This window comes from Phalangium opilio, unplaced genomic scaffold, assembly GCF_054372755.1.
Source record: "Phalangium opilio isolate 3A_F unplaced genomic scaffold, DU_Popi_V2 ptg000055l_1, whole genome shotgun sequence".
Lineage (NCBI taxonomy): Eukaryota > Metazoa > Arthropoda > Arachnida > Opiliones > Phalangiidae > Phalangium > Phalangium opilio.
The window spans coordinates 1,635,564-1,662,156 of record NW_028324174.1 but is presented as its reverse complement, the minus strand read 5'-3'; the positions used below and the strand labels follow the sequence as shown (position 1 = coordinate 1,662,156).

The 26,593-nt window shown below is 38.7% G+C and overlaps 3 protein-coding genes and 3 non-coding genes across 6 annotated transcripts; 3 read left to right on the top strand and 3 right to left on the bottom strand.

Moving 5' to 3' along the window:
- Positions 1-360: 360 nt before the first annotated feature.
- LOC149668594 (uncharacterized) lies at positions 361-1,053 on the top strand. The gene has a single exon (XM_089840843.1). The coding sequence runs from the start codon at positions 361-363 to the stop codon at positions 1,051-1,053; it is 693 nt and encodes a 230-aa protein (XP_089696969.1).
- Positions 1,054-1,070: 17 nt separating this feature from the next.
- Positions 1,071-4,663, top strand: LOC149668593 (uncharacterized). Its single transcript, XM_089840842.1, has 3 exons — positions 1,071-1,114; positions 2,912-3,638; positions 3,755-4,663. The coding sequence occupies exons 1-3, from the start codon at positions 1,071-1,073 to the stop codon at positions 4,661-4,663; spliced, it is 1,680 nt and encodes a 559-aa protein (XP_089696968.1).
- Positions 4,664-20,558: 15,895 nt separating this feature from the next.
- LOC149668592 (uncharacterized) lies at positions 20,559-21,056 on the top strand. Its single transcript, XM_089840841.1, has one exon. It carries the CDS (start codon positions 20,559-20,561, stop codon positions 21,054-21,056), a length of 498 nt encoding a protein of 165 aa, XP_089696967.1.
- A 4,813-nt stretch (positions 21,057-25,869) lies between these two features.
- Positions 25,870-25,942, bottom strand: TRNAV-CAC (transfer RNA valine (anticodon CAC)). The gene has a single exon. It is a non-coding gene; the product is annotated as a tRNA-Val (tRNA).
- Positions 25,943-26,007: 65 nt separating this feature from the next.
- On the bottom strand, positions 26,008-26,080 carry TRNAV-CAC (transfer RNA valine (anticodon CAC)). The gene has a single exon. It is a non-coding gene; the product is annotated as a tRNA-Val (tRNA).
- Positions 26,081-26,145: 65 nt separating this feature from the next.
- TRNAV-CAC (transfer RNA valine (anticodon CAC)) lies at positions 26,146-26,218 on the bottom strand. Its single transcript has one exon. It is a non-coding gene; the product is annotated as a tRNA-Val (tRNA).
- Between the last annotated feature and the right edge of the window lie 375 nt (positions 26,219-26,593).

Sequence of the window (26,593 nt, the reverse complement as noted above, 5' to 3'; positions counted from 1 at the left end):
TTACCCATGGCAGTCAATACAAAGTTCGGCTGGGTCATGGGAGGACCAATCGGGCTCACGGAATCGAAGCATTCAGAAATCCACGTCCATGCCAGTACCCTAGATGAACAAGTAGCCAGGTTCTGGGAGTTGGAAGAGATGGCGTCCACAAAAGCACTAACGCTAGAGGAAAATCAATGCGAACAACACTTCAAAGAAACCTACACCAGGCAAGACTCTGGAAGATTCATGGTCCGCTTACCGTTCAAGAGTAATAAAGTGGAACTCGGTCATTCAAGAAAATCAGCAGTTCGACGTTTCTCGTACATGGAAAAACGTCTAGAGAACGATGTCAACTTATAGGATCAATATAGACTGTTCATGGAAGAGTATATATTAATGGGACATATGGAATTAGTACCACAAGAGCAGATACTTGAAAAGGCCTACTATTTACCACATCATGCCGTCATCAAAGAGTCAAGTAGTACGACGAAGCTGAGAGAAGTATTTGACGCATCAGCAAAAACATCAACAGGACTATCGCTTAATGATGTACTCTTAGTAGGACCGAAACAACAGGATGATCTCATCAACCTTTTGATACGCTTCCGCTCATTCCCGATTGTTATGACTGCAGGCATAGCAAAAATGTATCGGCAAATTTTGGTACATCCAGAGGACACAGACTGGCAAAGAATAATTTGGCGGCGAGACAATTCGAAGGCTCTAGAAGAATATAGACTTCTTACGGTGACTTATGGTACATGCTGTGCTCCTTATCTCGCAACCAAGGTTCTACAACAATTGTCTCAAGACGTCCAAGAGAAACTTCCATTGGCAGCAGCAGCATTAGCTAATGATTTTTATATGGATGATTTAATGACTGGAGTGAATAGCAGAACAGAAGGACTGAACCTCCAAAGAGAATTACTTATGGCAACAACAGAAGCTGGGTTTGAACTTCGGAAATGGACTTCAAATGACCCTACATTGTTAGACACATTAAATCCCGAACTACGAGAAAACCAGAATGCCTTACGAATCGACAGCGTGAAACAATCAAGACCCTAGGCTTGTTCTGGACTCCGATGGCTGACTACTTCAGCTATTCAGTAGCATCATTACAGGACAGGTACATAATTACGAAGCGAACAATATTGTCGGATACGGCTAAAATCTTCGACCCTCTCGGTCTGTTAGCGCCAGTTACAATATTGGCGAAAATATTGCTTCAAGACATGTGACAACTTAAACTTAACTAGGATGAATTATTACCACTGCATCTAATGCGAAGATGGGAATAATTTAAATTACAACTACCGCAGATAGAGAAGTTAACCAATCGACGCCATATATCACAACCTAACGTACAAGAATCTAGTCTACACGGCTTTTCGGATCCGCAATAGGCTTAGTAAACCAAAGAGTAAATAATTGAGACCTGAGGTGGAGTAAACTTTGGGTTTTGATTATCGTGTCTGTAATGAAGGGACATTAACGGTTCAGAGTGAGCCGAAAGTTCAATACACGTTTAAATAACCAGATATAGATTTTATAATAGAAAAAAGCATCATGGTAGCATTAGATCAGTGAAAGGGCTAATCGTTATCGGGTTAGTGGTATGCATCAGAGAATAAAATTTAACATAGAACTTAAATATTCTTTGTAAATAATGATTTGAAACCTAGGATTAGCGGATGATTATATATTTTACAATGTAGAGAAAACTATTCCATGACTTAAGCCTCGTTAGACAAAACAAAGGGAAAAAATGTTGCTCTAGTATTTCGATATTGAGTCGTATACTAGTCTTTTCACCGACTCGGAGAGGTAATTTTTGGTTTTACCAACTTGTTGTAATTTGTAGTACGTCAACCACCCATGGTCCTGTGTTAACTAAACTTTTTGTAGTACGATAGGTAATTTCAGGACCTAAGAATTTAGTAGCGCTGCAATTGGAAAACTAGATTTTTTGAAGACGTGTCTCCTTCATACGCTTCAAGGGTTATAAGAAAGATTACTGACTAAATTTAAAAATCTTCGTTTTAGGAAAACGCACTGACTAGCCCCAAATTTGCGGAAGTAGCAAAGCGAGCTCACATATATGTAGTGTTCGGAATTTCTGTAACTTTTGTTTATTGAATAAGATCATCTGAAGAGCAATGGTAATTACTCATATATATAACATAAGTATTATTTTATACGACAGACAATTAAAAAAATCCAAGGTGTAGTAGAATCGTGTAATTTTATTCGTAATATTATTGGCTTAGTTTCAAATAAATAAATCAAATGTAATCAGGGAAACATACTATTGATTGATTAAAGTTCAACTGTGCAAACATATAAAAAATATATCTTGCCAATCGTACATTTTTTTCCCCAATAAAGCTATGTATTGTTGAAAACCAAAACAAGCCGAGATTTTAAAACAGGCATTACCTGTTAAATTAAAAAATGGTGTAAATATGGGTTTGTTTAACAAATCAAAATTTTTGCTAGTTATAGAAAAATTAAATATTTAACACCTATTTCCTCCATTTGCTTGAGTAATTTGACATACTTGGCGCAATATTTCCTCCCTTTAACACGATTAAACTTAGAAGTGATATTAGAAGTTCGGCAGATTGTCTTAAAAAGCACTATAAATGTTGCATAAAAGCTTAATTTTGCAATAATATTTGTAAATAGCATAATTGAATATCAGAGTTGGCAAAAATCCGAATTTTTCAGGAAAAGATTGCTGGTTTAAACCGGATTTTATTGGGGTTTTTTTATAGGAGAAGAAAATTATTCTCTTGTGCATAGATTTGGCACAATTCTTTAACTTTTATTGCGACAGTTCTTTTCTACTAAGCCGTCTGATTGAGAATCATTTTGAATGCACATATTTTAAACTATAATATTATATATAACCACTGCATCTAAGGCGAAGATGGGAAGAATTTAAAGATCAACTACAGCAGATAGAGAAGTTAACCGTTCGACGCTATATATTACAACCCAGCGTACAAGAATCTAGTCTACACGGCTTTTCGGACGCGTCTGAAAAGGCGTATGCCGCAGTAATATATCTTAAAACAAGATCTACGAATGGTGAAGTCAACATTGAATTGATCGCCTCAAAAACCAGAGTGGCTCCGCTAAAGAAAACCACTTTGCCAATATTAGAGCTTCGCGGTGCTGTTCTATTAGCGAAGCTAATCAAGTTATATCAAACTTCAATCAAAAAACCTGTTTCAAATATTCACTGCTGGACAGATTCTACAATTGTCCTGGCCTGGGTCACGTCGCCTCCTCAACGTTGGAAAACATTCGTGGCCAATAGAGTCGCCGAATTGCAAGAAGCATTGCCTAACGTTCAATGGCAATATGTTTCAGGTGAAACAGATCCAGCAGACTGTGCTTCACGAGGACTTCTGGCAAATGAGCTGGGTCAACATCCGTTATGGTGGCATGGACCTTCATGGTTGCCGTCTTTCAAACCAGAAAAAAGTTCACATCAAGTAAAGGAACCAGAAGAATGTCGTGTCGAAGAAAAACTAGTCACACTAGTCTCAGCACCATGTCAATTGGACAACTCCATGCTAAACAACTACTCGTCTTTAAGAACTTTGACACACGTAACGCCCTATATGCTGCGATTCGTTTTTAATGCAAGTAGACCTAGAGGCTTCAACACGCACGCATATCGCCAGATAAGGTCCACCCGATGTTACTTCCACGAAGACATAAACTAACGGACTTGATAATTAACCACGAACATATCAAGCATTTGTATGGAGGTGCACAACTCTTGACCGCCGTGATTCAACGACGATTTTGGATCCTGGGCATTCGAGACGCAATTCGTTTCCACGTCAGAAGATGCGTAAGGTGTATCGGACAACAAACGTTTGCTGCAAAGCAGTTAATGGGACAGTTACCAGAGCCCAGAGTCAATCCAGCACGAGCGTTTGTAAATTGCGGGGTGGATTATGCCGGTCCTCTTGTGCTTCGAGTCCTAAAGGGTCGTAGTCAGAAAACATTCAAAGCCTACATAGCGCTCTTTGCCTGTTTTACTACACGTCCCATACATCTAGAGTTGGTGAGCGATATGTCAACGGGAGCTTTTCTGGCGGCGTTAAAACGATTCGTCTCACGACGTGGAAGATGCTCAAATATTTACAGCGACTGTGGCACAAACTTCATGGGAGCCGACCGAGAACTCAAAGACTTTATCAGATTTATCTCATCGAATTCAAATAGCTCTGAAATCACACAATGGACAGCCGAAGAAGGCATCAATTGGCATTTCAATCCGCCTGCAGCGCCACATTTTGGTGTTTTATGGGAAGCCGGAGTGAAATCTGTTAAATTTCATCTGAAGCGAGTCATCGGCAACACAACATTGACATACGAAGAATTGCAGACGCTATTATGCCAGATTGAAGCTTGTCTTAACTCAAGACCCCTGACATCCATGAGTTCAGACCCGAATGACTTGTCGGCTTTAACTCCAGGACATTTCTTAATTAGATGCCCGATAACTGCCATACCTGAACCAGACTTAATCTCACAAAAACTCAACAAGTTGACTTACAAGTACCGTATAATAGGAAGTTTATTATGTTTCAATAGTGGTACAAGAAATGAAAGAAAAGATTTAGCGGCTTTTATTATTAACTATGACAAAAATTAAATATATAATAATCCATCTGCTTTTGCAATGACAAAATTCGGTTTACTTTTTCCTACCTTGCATCATAGTTATTTATCTCGAATCCAACAAATTGTCATGAATACAGTATTAAGTAGCGTAAAACCTAGGCCCTGGGGTTGGGATTTGTAGCATGAATCGAAGCGGACTACGTATTTTGTAATTCCAAAACAGAGCTGGAAATTAGCTTTATTATAAGGAAAGTCACTATATTACATAGACAAATTAAAATACAACTTAAGCCTTGGCCGTAAAGAGCGTCGAAAAGCTTACTTTAAATGATATAAAAACCTCTAGTAACTGTAATTATTTACCTGAATTACTTTTCTAGACGAAAATTCGACCTGATAACGACGTATTTCTTATTAAGGGTGCTATTGTTAATTAGAAAACACATATAAAGGTGCTCAAGCTCGGATGAAATACCAAAGTTATTTGTTAGCGTCTACTGCTAAGAAATTAGGAAAATCAGCAAGAAAGCCAACATTTGAAATTTGTCAACGTAACTTGTTAGCACCCACAAACCTAGGCCCTTCTAGTTGTCAACGAGAACGAAATGAAGAAATAGGTTTAAGCGCGCTATAAGGTTAGGCTGACTTCTGACCCAAAAGTAATTTTTTGACGTACTTTGTTAATTACTTAAAGTACAATACTTAGACTTCAATAATCAAAAATCGAAACAGGTAAGTTTCCCATTTAATAAATGCCTGTTAATTTAGAAGTATTCCGAAAACTAACTACGCTATACTTTTTCGTATGGCCTATGACAATTGCGTTAAAAAAACGAAACAGTTTTAATGCTTTTTCAATGGGACGCTAATCCTAAAAGGTGTGACTTTTTCTTTAACATTACGGAAGGGTATCAAGTCATATCTACAAGGGCCTACCGGCCTGTAGAATTTTTGGCTTTAAGGCTTGATCTTATTACTAGAGTATGGTTTCGTATGCAAAACACCATATCCAATTGTCAACCAAACCCTTGTAGTAGGGTAGAACGCTAACATTTTTTATGTTAAATAAATAAACCTGCTAGATTTTGCCAGGTACAGTCGTGTCCAAAAAAAACTTTCTCTCGCGCGACGGCTTGTTTAACAATTAGCTACACCAAAATTCGTTCTCACTGAGTACCCATTAAAAATGAATACGTATTAGGTTTAATAAAAAACATAGGTCGTGAAAATAACAGAATTAATCTACTAAACGTAGGGTTATTCATACTGGAGGGGATTTGAACACCGCATAAAGGGATAGTGTCACTAAGAATGTTTAATATCAAATAAGACGTTAATGCCATGGAATCTCTAAACCGCTGTCACTGTATTACTTTGAAGATTAATCGAACGTTTTCACTGGAGGTGCCAGACAATTTTACCCTTTGGTGGCTCCAAAAAGCCAATCTATTTATGGCATCAAGACCAAAGTCACATTGAAGGTTAGAGAATGAAAGCTCACTCAACCACGTTTATTTTGTCATTATGGGCCCCATGACAGGCTTCAATTGCTTACTATTCAGGCAACTATACTTCAACGCGAACCTTGTAGGGTATCAGGCCATAGAATGGGGGAACCATGGAATTTGTGGTTGATTTCATGGCACCTTCTTCCCCCAAATGCTCTTCTGTTTCGTTCGTGCATTGTGGCACTTAATGGGAGGGTGAAGAGGAAAAACCAAGTCATTCGTTTCATCCATTCTTTTACTAATTATAAGACCTATATGCATAGTTAATCATTCAGGAAATATCTCCGAGCTATTATAAAGATCAAAATAGTTTCACATTTCACTGTTAAACGCAGCGCCTCCAACCAAGCGAACAAAATACTCCTAGCATACTCTTTGTCGCGCGTTACGTTTTTGACATCCCGCGCATTGTTTATCACTTCTCGCGTTATAATTGCTCTCGAAAATAGCGCGTGCCACATGTGTTTGGTTCGCAGTAAGGCAGGGCGTGACAAGATATTATTGATGCGCAGCTATTTAACCATGAAATCTGAATCTACAACTTAGAATTTTGTAATAAGTCGGAGATATTTTCTGAACGGTTGACTATTTAGATTGGTCTTATAATTAATGGAAGATTCGATAAAAATGCACTTGATCTTCCTCTTTACCCTCCTGTTAACACCCTTGATCTGAAAGTTGGTGCGCTGGAAAGTTCAGAAGTATAACGAATTTGATTAGAATTTATGTCTTCACGATGACTAAGAAATCGGTGGCTCTATAATAATAGAGAGAGAGCACACCATATCTTGCAACGTCACGGGTCTCTATCTCTTACGTCGGTGTCATCCCCTCTACCGAGGGAGCACAGTACTCGCTCATGAAAACGCTCCACCAGTAGAGGGGTTGCACGACGGCGCTTGTTCTTTCCCTCCCTGGCCATTGCTGTCTCCCTATATGTCGTGTTAACAATACATTCTAGGTGTTCAGTTATGGCCTATAATTCAATCGCCTAAGAGATTTGTAACGGATTAGTTACCCTTCTTCAGTAATTCATATTATTGTCACGCATACCAGTTTATTTTATGTTTTTGCATATCAATTCAATTAAATTGAAAACCTTTTTTGTTTACCCCTTTAAAATATCATTTGAAATCTTGTTTACATCCATGGCTGGATTACCCCAAAAGAGCTGGTTACCCTTTGCGCGAGCCGGAACGAATGCCCTGTGTCAACCAGAACGACCCGCCACTCTTTTAACGGCAAATTAAACCAGAACCTCCTGCGACCCCTGTAAACCGAATCGAATCACGAGCTCTCTGAGTGCCAGGTGAATACGAGCTCAGACGAATACTAAGAACAATATCACCTGACCCGGCTCAAACGATGAGAGGTTTTAAGAGGAAGAAAGGTTACCAGATAGGAGATTCTAGCAAAAGTAGATAGGGGGGAAAGTAAAGCGCCCCGAATTTTTAAACGATGTAACACTTGGTCGATTTGAATTTTCCTTTAGAGCAGACAATTTCACCGGCTACTGTCACGGGGCGCTGCCGTCGCTATGAACTACCTCTCAAAAAAAATCGATAAGGGGTTGGGGTGTTTTCTCAAACGTCATTGGCTAACTCGCATAGGGGGTAAGGGAGAGGAGAGAGAGCTTCTAAACTTAGAGGAAACCCACAGTCAAAGGTGGGGGACCATCCTCGAGCTTTACTTTCCCCCTATCTACTTTTGATTCTAGTATTTTTACCCTCTGAGGGACCAGGCTGGTCAACGACGGATGCGCGCCTAAGACTTCGTGCCCGCTAGATCTATCTATGATAGACGTTGAACAAACTTAAGTGCCGAGAAATCTAACTCCACCACCCGAAGACCGTGCCCAGGACATTACCGTCTCATATATACTATACGGAAACGACTTCTAAGACTGCGCCGAGAAACCCCTGTCTTCGTGGGCCAAGATTTGCCACCCAAGATAAACTATATGTGCGCAAATGGTTCGAGCAGTGCCGTCCGCGAGATTACGCTCTAAACAATTTAATCTAAAACAATGTGCGCGTAGGACCACCTACCACAAGTTCCGTAAAAGCCGGCGTCATTAACGTAACTCCCGTAAAACAAGGGTATCCAGCCAATCCCCCCTTCTATGTAATGTGTATTATAGTCATTTAACATATGATGCATCATTATCTTATCATTAATTGCGTTTTATTATTAGTATCGCGTTACCATTAAGTCTTGTCCTAAAAGGATTGTCTTAATAAATACAGTATAAAGTCATATCGGCCCGTTGTCCATATTATTAACCAATGATGACACTCTTCAATTATTCCCCTAGACAACTTAACCAACATTAAACTAAATTCTAAAACCCTCTAAAGAAAAGTCTCCCAGATTACACATGCAAGTTCCCTAAGAGATGTTACACTGGTGTTACAGCTATTGTGTTCAACAATCCTCAAGTCACGAGTTGAAGTTTCCACACCTTTGACTGTTTTCTTCCAAACCGTTTTAATGGGTCACATATCTGGATAACGATCAGAAAGGTAGGCCATTGTGAAACGTAAATCCGGAGAATAGTTGTCAATGATATGTGTAAATAATCGTAGTCAATGATGTTCTACGTATATATTTGTCCGATTTAAAACGCTATTAATGCAATGCCAACTATACCTCTACCTCTACGGAAGTATTACGTATCCTCGAATTACGTCGTTTTTGAGAATAAACGTCTTGTGGTTAACACCTGCAGCATCTCTACCTCGAAAACCTTACATTAGTGATTAGGAATTGAGGAGCAAGTATAGATTCGCCACGTATGACGACTTGACTCCATTTATTCCACCAGTGGAATATCCGGCAAAATGACGACGTTTCTGCTCTTGTTGAAGCTTGAGGAAAGTGTTGGTTTCGGTTCCATGTCCTTGATAATAAATTACTCTTAACACGTATACACGTATTTGAGAAAGTTAAATTTAAAGGCGGATTTACGGCGAAAAGGGTTCTAGTCACACTGAAAACCGAGCATCGAACTAACAATGGGCGACCGTGCTGCAAAATTTGAGGGGTTCTAGGCAAACTGAAAAGCATGCAAAGCGGTTCTAGTCAAACTGAACAATCGTTTTTCATCGAGACTGAGCGAAAATTCGGGACGGGACCAAGTTACGCTCTATTGTTCTTCTTCAGAATGAATAATACCCCTCAAATTTTGCAGCACGGTCGCCCATTGTTAGTTCGATGCTCGGTTTTCAGTGTGATTAGAACCCTTTTCGCCGTAACTCGGCCTTTAACGAATTTAAACTACGGAACATCTAGGGCGCTACACGCTTTACTATCGTTTTCTTATAACTATTCCCACTAGAATATATAAATAAAAAAGGTTTAAGGTGCAAATGATGCAACTCCAAAGGTTATTAAACAGCGGTTGTTTTTACTATTGCCAGGCTTACTATAAAAGCTACAGCTGATGAAAGTGATATAACATTCATAATGCCACGTCTAAGTAGCCAAGATCGAGCGAGGTTGATCGCGCTGCATGAAACCGGTAGAAGTGTCCCACAAATAGCTGATCTACTTAATTATTCTCAACCAACTGTTCGATATTGGATAGCCGCTCATGCTGAAGATGGACGTTTAACTGAAAAACCACGAGAAGGGGCGCCAAGAGTGACTACCCAGCAAGATGATGAAATCATTTCAGCTATTGTGTTCAACAATCCTCAAGTCACGAGTCGTCCTATTAAGGTTCTCCTGGACTTGGAAGCATCAGAACAAACCATAAGAAGAAGAATTCGTAGGTCCGGTCTACGAAGTCGTATTGCTGCCAACAAACCTTTCCTTAAGCCTGAACATGAGCGTCAACGTCTTCATTTTGCGCAAACGTATCAACATTGGGGTAATGAATGGAATCAAGTAGTCATAAGTGATGAGTCTACCTTTTGCTCGAGTCTTGATCATCAGTGTCGGGTTTGGAGGGAAAGAGGTTGCAGATATGAACCGCAAAACGTTAATTCGCAGAAAATGAGTGGCCGCTTTTCGGTTCCCGTTTGGGGATACATAACTTCCGAAGGACTTGGGAGTTTGACTCGCATTGATGGACATCTGAACTCTGCAAAATATATAGATATCATAGAGCATAGTTTTCTCCCTCATGTCCTAGACCATTATTTTCCGGATGGCCTCTTTACGTTCCAGCAAGATAATTCCAGGATACATACTTCACGCGCAACGATGGCATACTTTTCTGATCGGCATCCTGAATTGGAACTTTTACAATGGCCAACTTGTTCACCAGATATGTCACCCATTGAAAACGTATGGGCGGAAATGAAAAAAGGTGTGGCCGCTATGGATATTACTCCAAACGATCCCGATCAGCTATGGGACATGGTGCGGGCTACGTGGGACGAAATAGGAGAAAGGCCAAATTATTCCGAAGAACTGTTTGCGTCCATGCCAAGGAGATTGCAAAAGGTGATAGACGTCAATGGAAAGATGACGAAATATTAAATTAAATACAATTAATAAAACGTAATTGAATAATAACGTAATAATAATAACAAAAAGTCTTCGATACATTTATCTGTATTAAATAAATGTCAAGGCAAATGTGAGAAATTAAAATAGCTTCGAGATGTGTCACTGGTATTTCTTTGGTTTCTTTTATGTTAATTGAAATTATACATCAATGCCTTTGTGTCAAGTCGCGTTTAACTTCAATTAGCGAAGCCATTTTACCATTGACGTCTATCACCTTTTGCAATCTCCTTGGCATGAACGAGAACAGGTCTTCGTAACAATTTGACCTTTCTCCTATTTCGTCCCACGGAACCAACACCATGGCCCATAGATATTCTGGATCTTTTGGAGTAATATCCATAGCGGCCAAACCTATTTTCATATTCGCCAATAAGTTTTCAATAGGTGACATATCTGGGGAACTCGTTGGCCATGGTAAAATCTCCAATTCAGGATGCCTGACAGAAAAGTATGCCACCGTTGCGCGTGACGTATGTATCCTGGAAGTATCTTGCTGGAACGTGAAGAGACAATCCGAAAAATAATTGTCTACGACATGAGGGACAAACTATGCTCTAAAATATCTATATATTATTCACAGTTCAGATGTCCATCAAAGTGAGTCAAACTCCCAAGTCCTTTGGAAGTGATGTATCCCCAAACGGGACCCGAAAAGCGGCAGAGCATTTTCTGCGAATTATCGTGTTGCGGTTAATATCTGCAACATCTCCCTCCAAATCCGACACTGGTGAAGAAGACTCGAGAAAAAGTTAGACTCCTTACTTATGTCTACCTGATTTGGTCAAAATGAAGACGTTGACGCTCAAGTTAAGGCTTGAGAAAGGTTTGATGGCAACAATACACTTCAAAGACCGGACCATTTATTCTTATTGTTTGTTCTGATGTTTCCAAGTCCAGGAGAATCTTAATGGGATGACTCGTGACTTGAGGATTGTAGAACACAATACCAGTGTAAATTCTCTTAGGGAACTTGCATGTGTGATCTGAGAGACTTTTCTTTAGAGGGTTTATGAATTTAGTTTAATGTTGGTTAAGTTGTCTAGGGGAATAATTAAAGAGTGTCATCATTGGTAAAGAATATGGACAACGGGCCGATATGACTTTATACTGTATTTATTAAGACAATCCCTTTAGAACAAGAATTAATGGCAACGCGATACTAATAATAAAACGCAATTAATGATAAGATAATTATGCATCATATGTTAAATGACTATAATACACATTACACAGAAGGGGGAATGGCTGGATACCCTTGTTTTACGGGAGTTACGTTAATGACGCCGGCTTTTACGGAACTTGTGGTAGGTGGTCCTACGCGCACATTGTTTTAGATTAAATTGTTTAGAGCGTAATCTCGCGGACGACACTGCTCGAACCAGTTGCGCACATATAGTTTATCTTGGGTGGCAAATCTTGGCCCACGAAGACAGGGGTTTCTCGGCGCGGTCTTAGAAGTCGTTTCCGTATAGTTTATATGAGACGGTAATGTCCTGGGCACGGTCTTCGGGTGGTGGAGTTAGATTTCTCGGCACTTAAGTTTGTTCAACGTCTATCATAGATAGATCTAGCGGGCACGAAGTCTTAGGCGCGCATCCGTCGTTGACCAGCCTGGTCCCTCAGAGGGTAAAAATACTAGATTCAAAAGTAGATAGGGGGAAAGTAAAGCTCAAGGATGGTCCCCCACCTTTGACTGTGGGTTTCCTCTAAGTTTAGAAGCTCTCTCTCCTCTCCCTTACCCCCTATGCGAGTTAGCCAATGACGTTTGAGAAAACACCCCAACCCCTTATCGATTTTTTTTTGAGAGGTAGTTCATAGCGACGGCAGCGCCCCGGGACAGTAGCCGGTGAAATTGTCTGCTCTAAAGGAAAATTCAAATCGACCAAGTGTTACATCGTTTAAAAATTCGGGGCGCTGATTTTTATCCTTTAATAGTCCAGGCAAAAAGAAATGCAGAATAACCACCACTATCTTCTTCATGTTTTGACTTAAGAAGATCACAAATCATATCATATAACAGTTCATTCATGGATCCATTACCTTTCATACAGTTAAATATTCTAATTCTACTTCCAGTATCGTCCGGTGTAAAAAGATCATTTATTAATTTTAACGTATCCACTCACAGATGTTGCTTTACCGTATATCCGTATGCAATCTTGTTAAGCCTTGGCTAGTAGGAGTCCTTTTAAAACTGTTTACAGAACTATTTTTCAGTTGCAAATAGGCACTGGCAATGTGCAATGCCTCTCCTACGCGAGGGGGTAGGAACTGTGAGAGAGAGGAAAGGGGGTTTCTAGGTTTTCATGGCGCGGGGGATCTTCCAAGTGCTTTACTTTCCCCCCTATCTACTTTTGCTAGAATCTCCTATCTGGTAACCTTTCTTCCTCTTAAAACCTCTCATCGTTTGAGCCGGGTCAGGTGATGTTGTTCTTAGTATTTGTCTGAGCTCGTATTCACCTGGCACTCAAAGAGCTCGTGATTCGATTCGGTTTACAGGGGTCGCAGGAGGTTCTGGTTTAATTTGCCTTTAAAAGAGTGGCGGGTCGTTCTGGTTGACACAGGGCATTCGTTCCGGCTCGCGCAAAGGGTAACCAGCTCTTTTGGGGTAATCCAGCCATGGATGTAAACAAGATTTCAAATGATATTTTAAAGGGGTAAACAAAAAAGGTTTTCAATTTAATTGAATTGATATGCAAAAACATAAAATAAACTGGTATGCGTGACAATAATATGAATTACTGAAGAAGGGTAACTAATCCGTTACAGATCTCTTAGGCGATTGAATTATAGGCCATAACTGAACACCTAGAATGTATTGTTAACACGACATATAGAGAGACAGCAATGGCCAGGGAGGGAAAGAACAAGCGCCGTCGTGCAACCCCTCTACTGGTGGAGCGTTTTCATGAGCGAGTACTGTGCTCCCTCGGTAGAGGGGATGACACCGACGTAAGAGATAGAGACCCGTTACGTTGCAAGATATGGTGTGCTCTCTCTCTATTATTATAGAGCCACCAATTTCTTAGTCATCGTGAAGACATAAATTCTAATCAAATTCGTTATACTTCTGAACTTTCCAGCGCACCAACTTTCAGATCAAGGGTGTTAACAGGAGGGTAAAGAGGAAGATCAAGTGCATTTTTATCGAATCTTCCATTAATTATAAGACCAATCTAAATAGTCAACCGTTCAGAAAATATCTCCGACTTATTACAAAATTCTAAGTTGTAGATTCAGATTTCATGGTTAAATAGCTGCGCATCAATAATATCTTGTCACGCCCTGCCTTACTGCGAACCAAACACATGTGGCACGCGCTATTTTCGAGAGCAATTATAACGCGAGAAGTGATAAACAATGCGCGGGATGTCAAAAACGTAACGCGCGACAAAGAGTATGCTAGGAGTATTTTGTTCGCTTGGTTGGAGGCGCTGCGTTTAACAGTGAAATGTGAAACTATTTTGATCTTTATAATAGCTCGGAGATATTTCCTGAATGATTAACTATGCATATAGGTCTTATAATTAGTAAAAGAATGGATGAAACGAATGACTTGGTTTTTCCTCTTCACCCTCCCATTAAGTGCCACAATGCACGAACGAAACAGAAGAGCATTTCGGGGAAGAAGGTGCCATGAAATCAACCACAAATTCCATGGTTCCCCCATTCTATGGCCTGATACCCTACAAGGTTCGCGTTGAAGTATAGTTGCCTGAATAGTAAACAATTGAAGCCTGTCATGGGGCCCATAATGACAAAATAAACGTGGTTGAGTGAGCTTTCATTCTGTAACCTTCAATGTGACTTTGGTCTTGATGCCATAAATAGATTGGCTTTTTGGAGCCACCAAAGGGTAAAATTGTCTGGCACCTCCGGTGAAAACGTTCGATAAATCTTCAAAGTAATACAGTGACAGCGGTTTAGAGATTCCATGGCATTAACGTCTTATTTGATATTAAACATTCTTAGTGACACTAACCCTTTATGCGGTGTTCAAATCCCCTCCAGTATGAATAACCCTACGTTTAGTAGATTAATTCTGTTATTTTCACGACCTATGTTTTTTATTAAACCTAATACATATTCAATTTTAATGGGTACTCAGTGAGAACGAATTTTGGTGTAGCTAATTGTTAAACAAGCCGTCGCGCGAGAGAAAGTTTTTTTTGGACACGACTGTACCAATAATTTGGAAGCGTTTCAATTGAAAAATAAGTTTTGTGAAGACATCTCTCCTTCAATGCCCTTCAAAGGTTTTATAAATGATAAACCAATATGGACTCGTTTTTTAAATTTTAGTTTTAGGAAAATGGATTGAATATCCCTGCAGTTGCAGAAGTAACAAAGCGAGCCCACATACCTGTTACCAGGAGCAAAGTAACTTATTATAAAATGAAACTATTCATGCGGGAATTGAAAGTCGAGAGATATTCGGCATCTTTCGTGAAACCTTTCTGTGGAATGTTATCAAAGACAGATACGCCAAGACAGGAACTTGTAAAACGAAATTAAGCACACATCAAAGGGCATCCTACTGGGCGATACATTTCAGCAGAAACATTTTGAAAACCCTGATTGAGACAATCAACAAAAGGTTAGTTCCCCTTTCTTAAGTTCTGCATTAATTACGATAGAGATAAATTTCTCATTTGTCTGAGGGGATTGCTACGAGGATCTGAACCCTTCTCACAAAGTGGAATCGCATCCTTGTCAGACAGTCGAAGAACCGGATGCTTTCGTCGTAATCAACTTGAATGCCTTTTAGGGCCATTTTTCGCGTCTGTATCCATGGATTCTCCGCATCCTTCATCGCTTTCTTTTTCGAAATATACGTGAACGCGTTGAAAGTCAACATTTGTATATCTTAAAACATCCGCTTCGTCTTTGAAAGAAAAGCTGACGATATCCGCAATTCATTAGCTTATTTCAAAATTCTTTAGAAAAGTACTTGCTACTTTTTCGATAATACTGATTTCACCCGGTAGAAATTGCGCAAAAGCTTGTAACCGTCCACACACGCACCTCCTTCCCGGGAAAGCGTCGTCTGCATTACATTTTTTGTATTACTCTAGAGAGGCGCCTTACGCGCCCTATCATTGTATTCCGTTCTCCCGGAGTGTCGCCTCAAGCGCCACTGCCGCATTTTGTTTTTGTGATACGCGATAAAACGACGCGGCCTGTCTGAAAAAAGGGCAGTCTAGTCTGTGTTCGCGTCAAGTTCAGTTATTGTTTTCTTTACGCTTAATAAAAGTTCTTTTGTATTCAACTCTGAGTCTATCCTTTCGAAAATATTGCTAGTCATGGACAATAAGTCCTTTAAACGGGAACCTGGGAACTTCTTAGTTTTCTAGTTTTATTCTAAATTCTTTGTGAGCCGTGAAAATTAGGCCCCCTTTTCCTATATTTTGATTTTACGGTTACATAAAGTGGCGAGCTTGCCAGGACTCGTTAAGACTAACATTACCAGTTGTACTTACACGCGCACTTCTGAATATTACTTGTGCCTTTGCTTGAACTCATTAACTGTCGCGTCATGAATCCCCCCGATCCGCAAACTTTGGTCGCGGCGCTCAACGCGCAGTTACCGGGATCCTATTCTCCCCCGAGGAGAAACACTCCTCCTCCAAGCCTTGGTACTAGTCCTACGCATGGACAAGCGGCTAGAGGACTCCCGCCGCCGCCACCGCAAGGTGCAGCGCCAAATGATTTGATTCAAACTATTCAAACGCTTGCAACTACGTTAGCGAACATTGGAACTGGACCAGCCGTGAAATTAGGCCCCCTTTCCTACATTTTAATTTTACGGTTACAAGCTTAAATTTGTCGTGATCATCCTGTTTTAAAAGTACGATACAGAATACATATTAAATACATTAAAAATAATTATTGTAACCGATAATAGAAATCACTTTTCACAGTTCCACGTTGACCAGCACATAATGGAGAATGTTTAGACGCTTTAGTGTGCATAATGTTAAAATTAAAGTTAAATAACGTTACACGGCAGTCTTTCTTCACGTAAGTTTTAAGCATCCATTTCAAAATTCTTGCCACTTCCCTAGCAATATCAATTTTCGCTAATGCGAAAACAAATTGAGGTTTTTTATGCTCTTTCAAATATTTTAGTAGAATTTCGTTAGACGTGTTCTATTTATAATCACATTTGGCTCTGAAGGCACATAGATTGAGCATGAACTTTATACATGTGTCTTTGTTACTAGTAATCACCACATATTATTGTGAACAACCAAGGAGAGATAACTGGCTATATGATAAAATTCCTTCGTGATCTAAAACGTTTTGACAATATCAAGTAATATAATTTGAAGTCAGTTTTCACGATACTTTTTCATATCTAATAACGACAACCCTTAATACAATTTGACAGAGTTACTACCACCCTCAGTGCAGCACCAGTTTATGGTGTGAAAGTTGCTAATTCGTGGAACGGGTTTCTCGGTATGCTTCAGAGAAATGTCAGTTATTGGAAATACGCGAACAGCTTCTTCTGTCCATAGTAATACAATAAACGCTTGCCTAACATAGGAAGGAGATTTTTCTTTATGTCCATTGGTCTTGTCCAAGGATCGTTTCAATTCCTTTCCTACTTCGCACCCGTTTTTGATTAATAGGACGCAATTATTATTCGGAACAAATCAATCGAACGGAAATGACATTTATTCTGTTGTTGACAAATGGGTAAACTATCATTACTAATTTCTATATAAAAAAGTTAAATGAAGTTGTAAGATCTGATAACAGCAAAAACTGCCGTAGAGTAGGCAGATTAATATTCTCCTTTCAATTTGTAACCATATTAAAAAGCATCGATAATAATAATTGATCTTTGATTAATGTAGATAGTTGTGGTTCTCTTTGGTTTGGTTCTGCTGATTTGCATGGCGGGGAAACTGAGCTCCAAATGTGGAAAAGTGAAACTGGAACTTCCTCCCATGTTTTTGTTGCATGCATTCTGGGAACGAGTTAAACCTTGCAAAGAAACTCTTTGTCTGTTTTACAGTTTTATCCGTGTCTTCTTTTAAGGTCCCCAAAGTTTGACGGGCGAGGGACTCACTCGGTTTCTTTCTGTCGTGTGGAGTCTGGCTTCTTTCGTATTATTGGTGTTTTTGTCTTCGGAAATGATATGACAGTTTTCGGACAAATGGGAGGCCCTTTCCCTTGACAACATTGATGATATAGTTCTCTTTCCGAATGCAGATCATTTTTTGACGAAAGGACCCGCAACCTACAGTTTTGTTCAAGTAATTTTTAAAAGACATGGGGTTATTGAACATTACACGGTTAGTGTCATAGTGGATGGAAGCTTTTACTGAAGTGACCTAATTACATGAACTCTTCATTAAACAAAAGAACGAAAAATATCATCATTCCACAATCCTCTCCCTTTAGACAGTTAAATTTTGTTTGTAATGACGGCAAAATATATGTAACCTATATTTTTGTAATTTGTAGTACGTCAACCACCCATGGTCCTGTGTTAACTAAACTTTTTGTAGTACGATAGGTAATTTCAGGACCTAAGAATTTAGTAGCACTGCAATTGGAAAACTAGATTTTTTGAAGACGTGTCTCCTTCATACGCTTCAAGGGTTATAAGAAAGATTACTGACTAAATTTAAAAATCTTCGTTTTAGAAAAACGCATTGACTAGCCCCAAATTTGCGGAAGTAGCAAAGCGAGCTCACATATATGAAGTGTTCGGAATTTCTGTAACTTTTGTTTATTGAATAAGATCATCTGAAGGGCAATGGTAATTACTCATATATATAACATAAGTATTATTTTAAACGACAGACAATTAAAAAAATCCTAGGTGTAGTAGAATCGTGTACTTTTATTCGTAATATTATTGGCTTAGTTTCAAATAAATAAATCAAATGTAATCAGGGAAACTTACTATTGATTGATTAAAGTTCAACTGTGCAAACATATAAAAAATATATCTTGCCAATCGTACATTTGTTTTACCCAATAATGCTATGTATTGTTGAAAACCAAAACAAGCCGAGATTTTAAAACAGGCATTACCTGTTAAATTAAAAAATGGTGTAAATATGGGTTTGTTTTACAAATCAAAATTTTTGCTAGTTATAGAAAAATTAAATATTTAACACCTATTTCCTCCATTTGCTTGAGTAATTTGACATACTTGGCGCAATATTTCCTACCTTTAACACGATTAAACTTAGAAGTGATATTAGAAGTTCGGCAGATTGTCTTAAAAAGCACTATAAATGTTGCATAAAAGCTTAATTTTGCAATAATATTTGTAAATAGCATGAATTGAATATCAGAGTTGGCAAAAATCCGAATTTTTCAGGAAAAGATTGCTGGTTTAAACCAGATTTTATTGGGGGTTTTTTAATAAGAGAAGAAAATTATTCTCTTGTGCATAGATTTGGCACAATTCTTTAACTTTTATTGCGACAGTTCTTTTCTACTAGGCCGTCTGATTGAGAATCATTATGAATGCACATATCTTAAGCTATAATATTATATATAACCACTGCATCTAAGGCGAAGATGGGAAGAATTTAAAGATCAACTACAGCAGATAGCGAAGTTAACCGTTCGACGCTATATATAACAACCCAGCGTAGAAGAATCTAGTCTACACGGCTTTTCGGACGCGTCTGAAAAGGTGTATGCCGCAGTAATATATCTTAAAACAAGATCTACGAATGGTCAAGTCAACATTGAATTGATCGCCTCAAAAACCAGAGTGGCTCCGCTAAAGAAAACCACTTTGCCAATATTAGAGCTTCGCGGTGCTGTTCTATTAGCGAAGCTAATCAAGTTATATCAAACTTCAATCAAAAAACCTGTTTCAAATATTCACTGCTGGACAGATTCTACAATTGTCCTGGCCTGGGTCACGTCGCCTCCTCAACGTTGGAAAACATTCGTGGCCAATAGAGTCGCCGAATTGCAAGAAGCATTGCCTAACGTTCAATGGCACCATGTTTCAGGTGAAACAAATCCAGCAGACTGTGCTTCACGAGGACTTCTGGCAAATGAGCTGGGTCAACATCCGTTATGGTGGCATGGACCTTCATGGTTGCCGTCTTTCAAACCAGAAGAAAGTTCACATCAAGTAAAGGAACCAGAAGAATGTCGTGTCGAAGAAAAACTAGTCACACTAGTCTCAGCACCATGTCAATTGGACAACTCCATGCTAAACAACTACTCGTCTTTAAGAACTTTGACACACGTAACGCCCAATATGCTGCGATTCGTTTTTAATGCAAGTAGACCTAAGGAACAAAGAAAAATCGGGCCACTTACTCCAGATGAACTTGAAACAGCACTACTGCATTGGATGCGACGAGCGCAACTCGAAACCTTCGCCGAAGACTCCGATCGGCTAAGGCAGCAAAAGGAGCTACCTTCCAAAAGCAAACTATTACCACTACACCCATTCTTAGATAAAGTGGGGATAATTCGTGTTGGAGGGAGGCTTCAACACGCACGCATATCGCCAGATAAGGTCCACCCGATGTTACTTCCACGAAGACATAAACTAACGGACTTGATAATTAACCACGAACATATCAAGCATTTGCATGGAGGTGCACAACTCTTGACCGCCGTGATTCAACGACGATTTTGGATCCTGGGCATTCGAGACGCAATTCGTTTCCACGTCAGAAGATGCGTAAGGTGTATCCGACAACAAACGTTTGCTGCAAAGCAGTTAATGGGACAGTTACCAGAGCCAGAGTCAATCCAGCACGAGCGTTTCTAAATTGCGGGGTGAATTATGCCGGTCCTCTTGTGCTTCGAGTCCTAAAGGGTCGTAGTCAGAAAACATTCAAAGCCTACATAGCGCTCTTTGCCTGTTTTACAACACGTCCCATACATCTAGAGTTGGTGAGCGATATGTCAACGGGAGCTTTTCTGGCGGCGTTAAAACGATTCGTCTCACGACGTGGAAGATGCTCAAATATTTACAGCGACTGTGGCACAAACTTCATGGGAGCCGACCGAGAACTCAAAGACTTTATCAGATTTATCAGGTTTATCTCATCGAATTCAAATAGCTCTGAAATCACACAATGGACAGCCGAAGAAGGCATCAATTGGCATTTCAATCCGCCTGCAGCGCCACATTTTGGTGTTTTATGGGAAGCCGGAGTGAAATCTGTTAAATTTCATCTGAAGCGAGTCATCGGCAACACAACATTGACATACGAAGAATTGCAGACGCTATTATGCCAGATTGAAGCTTGTCTTAACTCAAGACCCTTCACATCCACGAGTTCAGACCCGAATGACTTGTCGGCTTTAACTCCAGGACATTTCTTAATTAGATGCCCGATAACTGCCATACCTGAACCAGACTTAATCTCACAAAAATTCAACCGCGTATCCCGTTGATAGTTGAGCCAGAAACTTGTTCAACACTTATGGAAGCGATGGAGTAATGAATATTTATCCCGACTACAACAACGCCCAAAGTGGGCCCTACCAAAACGAAATTTGAAGGTCGGTGACTTGGTGTTACTAAAGGACGAGAACATGCCCCCCACAAAATGGAGGATGGGTCGCATAACAGTATTGCATCCTGGGACTGATGGCCACGTTCGTGTGGTAACAGTAAAGACAATGGACAAGGAAATCAAACGACCGATTGTAAAGCTATGTCATCTGCCGTTGGATAGTTGAAGCTAGTCGTTCAAGGGAGGCGGAATGTTCAGTAGATCAATTTCGTCGACCGTATAGTAGGCGAATAAAAAATATCTTGGAAGTTTTAATTTATTATTTGTCTATTGGGACTATGAAAAAACATGTGTCTGCTAAAATTATTTTTTTTCCTCTAAATATATGTGAAATTTGATTGTAAACCGGGTTCTTTTTTTGGTTTGACGTTGTTATATTCACATACGATGATTAGTGATTATTTTTAAATATATGGTTTTACTTAGTTAAATTTAAAGTTGAGTCGGTTACTTGTTTTCTTTGTCGTACACGTTCACTTTTTCCTTGTAGATTAAGCATATCGGAGGACAATGTCGTCTGGTAAGCGTTCGGTGACAAGTGGTATAATGTTTCCATAGACCTCATTATCCATTTCAAGAAAACAAAAATCTCTTTACGCTGACGTTCAATAAATCGAAACATATTCGCAATCCTTTTACGTCCGACGATCCAGCTACCGGTTCCAGGGATCTGATATTCTGCGTACGTACTCTAATTTTATCTTCGCGATTAGCAAATCTCTCCTGCAATAGGTCGACGTTGACTTGATAATTTTCACGGGCGAGCTGCAGTCCAATTAAGGTCATTAAAGAAGTTCCATTGCGGTAACTCTTCAAGTAGCTGAAATTGTCCCAATCCGTTATACTTTGATTTTCATGGATTTTACTTGAATATTGTAGCCAGAACTCCTGCCACTTGGATTTATGTTCTCAGGAAAACTTATCCATATTTATTCCTGGGAGTTTGACTGACTGCGACGACGATGGAAGTGATGTGCTCAATCGACATATTTGAATCATTTCCTGACACATAGCTTTAGCATTGACAATCTTGTCTTGCCATGCTTAAGGGTTTGCACGTTTTTGCCAGGGGTGGAAAAAACCGCGCGGCAAAAACCTTTTTGCCACATTTTTTCCACTTTATGTGGAAATAACGAACTAAATTTTAAAAACCAAAAAATTCGGATTTGAAATGAAAATAAAAAGTCCAAAATTCTACCATAATTGTATAGGCTTATGAAGTGGGTTACATTCTCAGTATAAAATGGAGAAAAAAACCGCGTGGCTAAGAACTTTTTGGCTTTGTTATATAAATAAATGAAAAATCAGTCCTTATTTTTCGTTCAACACTATTTTCTTCAACTCGCTAATTTTGAGTTTTCGAAACAGATTAAAGCTAGAAACTGCTTAAAAATGATTGTTTTGTTATCAAATGCGAAGCAAGCAGGATCATTGGAATGTGAGCAAAATTTCACAAGTTGTAAGTTTAAAGTGGATTTAGCTCGAACGTTTAAAACACAATAAATGTTATAAAACTGATTAAGATTGAGACATATTAGCTGTTGGAAACCTATAATAACACGAATGACAAACACAAAGCCAAAGTTAGCATTTCTAATTATCATTTCATAGGGAAAAGGTTTTTGCCACTTTTTGCCGGTGCTTTCCGTTTTTTCCACTTTTTGCCACGTGTCCCGGCAAAAACTAGTTTTTGCCGGATTTTTGCCAACGCTTTAGCTTCCAGTATTTCCTTCTCATAGTCGTTTTCATTCGAAACGATTTTTTCTATTAGCGCATTTACCTTCTTTTGCTTTCCTTATTTGTCTTCTAACTGAAGAGTGAACTCTGTTAGTTCTTATGGCATTGGCATCGTTGTAAGACTGATCTTGTTGATTAACTTCGTGACAAGTCATCTCAACGTTGTTAGTTCATATGGCATAGGCATCGTTGTAAGACTGATCTTGTTGATTAACTTCGTGACAAGTCATCTCAACGTCGATCGTTTCTTTGATAACTTCGTTAACTGTTCCATATACGATGACTGGAACCAAGTAGATATCGTGACAATAATCCAATGTCCCTTAAAAAGTAACAGTTTTTCTTATCATTTAATCCTTCGGCACCATAAAACGTAAGAGATGATAATTCTAACTACGACTGAATTTAATCTAAAGGATAGGATTGAAAATAACAACGAACTTCCTAAAACAAGGCTTATTCTTCAACGATATAATACGGTGGTACATTATTGCCAGGTTGTATTATGGAAAAGATCCCTTATCTCTAAAGGTATCTCGTATTTATACATTGCAACTTTCCAAAAAAATCATATCTTAAAAAATACTAAGGTAAGAAGAAAAAATATTTACTACGGTGTTTTTCTCAAAATATCCTTCCTACGGATGGTCCTTTTTCCTCATGCCCATCTAAAAGTAGAACTACGGGTTTTGAAGGTGACAAAGCAGGGATAAAGTGATTGACTAGTCAGCCATGGAAAACTTCAATATTCATCCTACTAGAATTAGACATTTGAAAGCGAACACACTATACTCCTTTATCCAAAGGGTTGAATATCATGCGAACACCGCTGTACAATTGATAAGGTGGGATGAGCTTTCCACTTGCCGATACTGCACAAAGATCTATAATCTGTGACTTGGGGTTCCCTGTGATTTTTTGGGAAGCTTTCATATGAGCAGTTCCCATATGAGCGGATTTCATAATAGCGGTCCTCATAACAACAGTTCTCTAAATAGCGGTTCCCAAAATGGCAGTTTACCCATTACAGCAATTACCGATACAGCGGTTCTCGTAAACGCGGCGTACCGTTACAGCAGTTCTCTAAAGAGCGGAAAAACAGAAATGTGAAAACCTATAGTTGTTTATTATGGTGTAAGCTGGCCCAGCTGGGTTATATGAACTCAAAAAAAACTAGGTCAGATATGGATAATTTGGTAGGTTAAAGTTGATCATTTCAACTAAATAGTATTAGGTCAGGTCAGGTTAAGTTACTGTTTAGTAATATTTTGGAATTGGTGTAACAATGTTACGCCTTTTCCAAAAAAATACTGTTTACAATTATCTACTTCCGAAATAAAATACCCTTTCTCGAATTATAATATGCCTTTTCCAAAAAATTACTGCTTACAATTATCTACTACCGAATTAAAATAATCTTTCTCGACTTATAATATGCCTTTTCCAAAAATTACTGTTTACAATTATCTACTTCCGAAATAAAATAACCTTTTTCGAATTTTAATATGTCTTTTCCAAAAAATTACTGTTTACAATTATCTACTTCCGAAATAAAATAACCTTTCTCGAATTTTAATATGTCTTTTCCAAAAAATTACTGTTTACAATTATCTTCTTCCGAAATAAAATAACCTTTCTCGAATTATTTTTCTATCCTGGCAAGAGAATTGTATTGTACTGAAGAACAGTACAATATTTAAGTGTATTTCAAAAACATGATCCGTTAGTAGGTCACATTACTGATTAAATGATCACAGAAAACTTAACTGGATTGTTATACAAATTTACTCAAGACAAACACTGCTATTTCTCAAAATAGCAGCCGCTATTTCTAAAACAGCAGTTTTGAAAAACTCCGCTGTTTTTTTGGAATCGCGGTTGCTATTTCGAGAACTGCTCTACAGGGAACTGCTCATATGGGGTACACCCGATTTTTTCTGGGTGGATGATGCTAGAACTTTGCCAGATCTGGGACATAAATCGAATTCCGATTCATCACAATTACAAATTATATAAAAACGTCTTGGTTTGGACCAAGGCCGAAAAAACAAACGATATGTGTGAGGTTTATCAATTGACTGAAGTTCAGATATTGAAATTATTTTCTAGTTCTTTTTATCCACTCAATCCTTAATCAATATTTAATTCAATCAACTGATTTTACTGTTAATCGATCTAGTCCCTCTAAATTAATTGAAAAAATTACATATCTACGCTTTTTCAAGAACAATTACATTTTCGAAAACATTTTATCATGAAATTAATTGTTCTTGAAAAAGCGTAGATATGTAATTTTTTCAATTAATTTAGAGGGACTAGATCGATTAACAGTAAAATCAGTTGATTGAATTAAATATTGATTAAGGATTGAGTGGATAAAAAGAACTAGAAAATAATTTCAATATCTGAACTTCAGTCAATTGATAAACCTCACACATATCGTTTGTTTTTTCGGCCTTGGTCCAAACCAAGACGTTTTTATATAATATCTGTCACTTCAGTCTTAATGTAATTAAATTTTGAATAATTATGTTTGCTTTACCGTCATACATTTGCACTCTAAAATATAATGGTGCATTCAAACACCATATATGCTGTTTTTTCCAGTGCCATAAAAGACATCATTTAGGGTGTACTTTAACCCCATTTCTATGATCAATTCACACCATTTACTAATATTATTTGCAAGTATTAAGGAAATATTAAGCATTTATGCACCATTTACAGTGGCTTTTAACATCTTTTTTAGACAATCTATTGAACTTCTAATATTACTTAGTTTAATGGTTTTAAAAGTAGGGAAAAAGTACGCTACCTATGTAACCTTATTAAACCAAGTGAAGTGAAATAATTGTTAAATATATATTATAACCACTACACCACAGACACGTGGTGAGTCTAAGTTTTCCAAGAGATCTAACTAATTATTATGTCCAATCAAGATGGTTAAAACATGTATCTACCTGGGCTCGAACCTGGGACTTTCCGCGTGTGAAGCGGACGTAATAACCACTACACTATAGATACGTGGTAATACTGAGTTTTCCAAGAGATATAGCTAATTCTTTTGCCCAATCACGATGGTCAAAACATGTATCTACCAGGGCTTGAACCTGGGACCTTCCGCGTGTGAAGCGGACGTGATAACCACTGCACCATAGATACGTGGTAGCACTGAGTTTTCCAAGAGATCTAGCTAATTCTTATGTCCAATCACGATGGTCAATACATGTATCTACCAGGGCTCGAACCTGGGACCTTCCGCGTGTGAAGCGGACGTGATAACCACCACACTACAGATACGTAGTGACACTGAGTTTTCCAAGAGATGTAGCTAATTATTATGTCCAATCACGATGGTCAAAGCCGTACTTCTGTAATTAAGTAAAATTAACATACTTAGACTTAATTGTTTTGATCAAGCTGGCCGATAGCACACCCTGAATACTTAATTGTTAATTTAAGATAATTCCGAAAAGTATCTTCGCTGTAGTTTTTAAGTTATCGGTGGGGAAAAATCACGAAAAACCCATGTTAATCTCCATAGGAAATTAGCAAAAGCGGGTGAATATTACTTTAACGTTACAAAACGGTATCAAGTCATATCTACAAGGGCCTACCGGCCCTGTAGAATAGAAGTCCGTTTATGATACAGATTTCACACTATACCGCAACCTC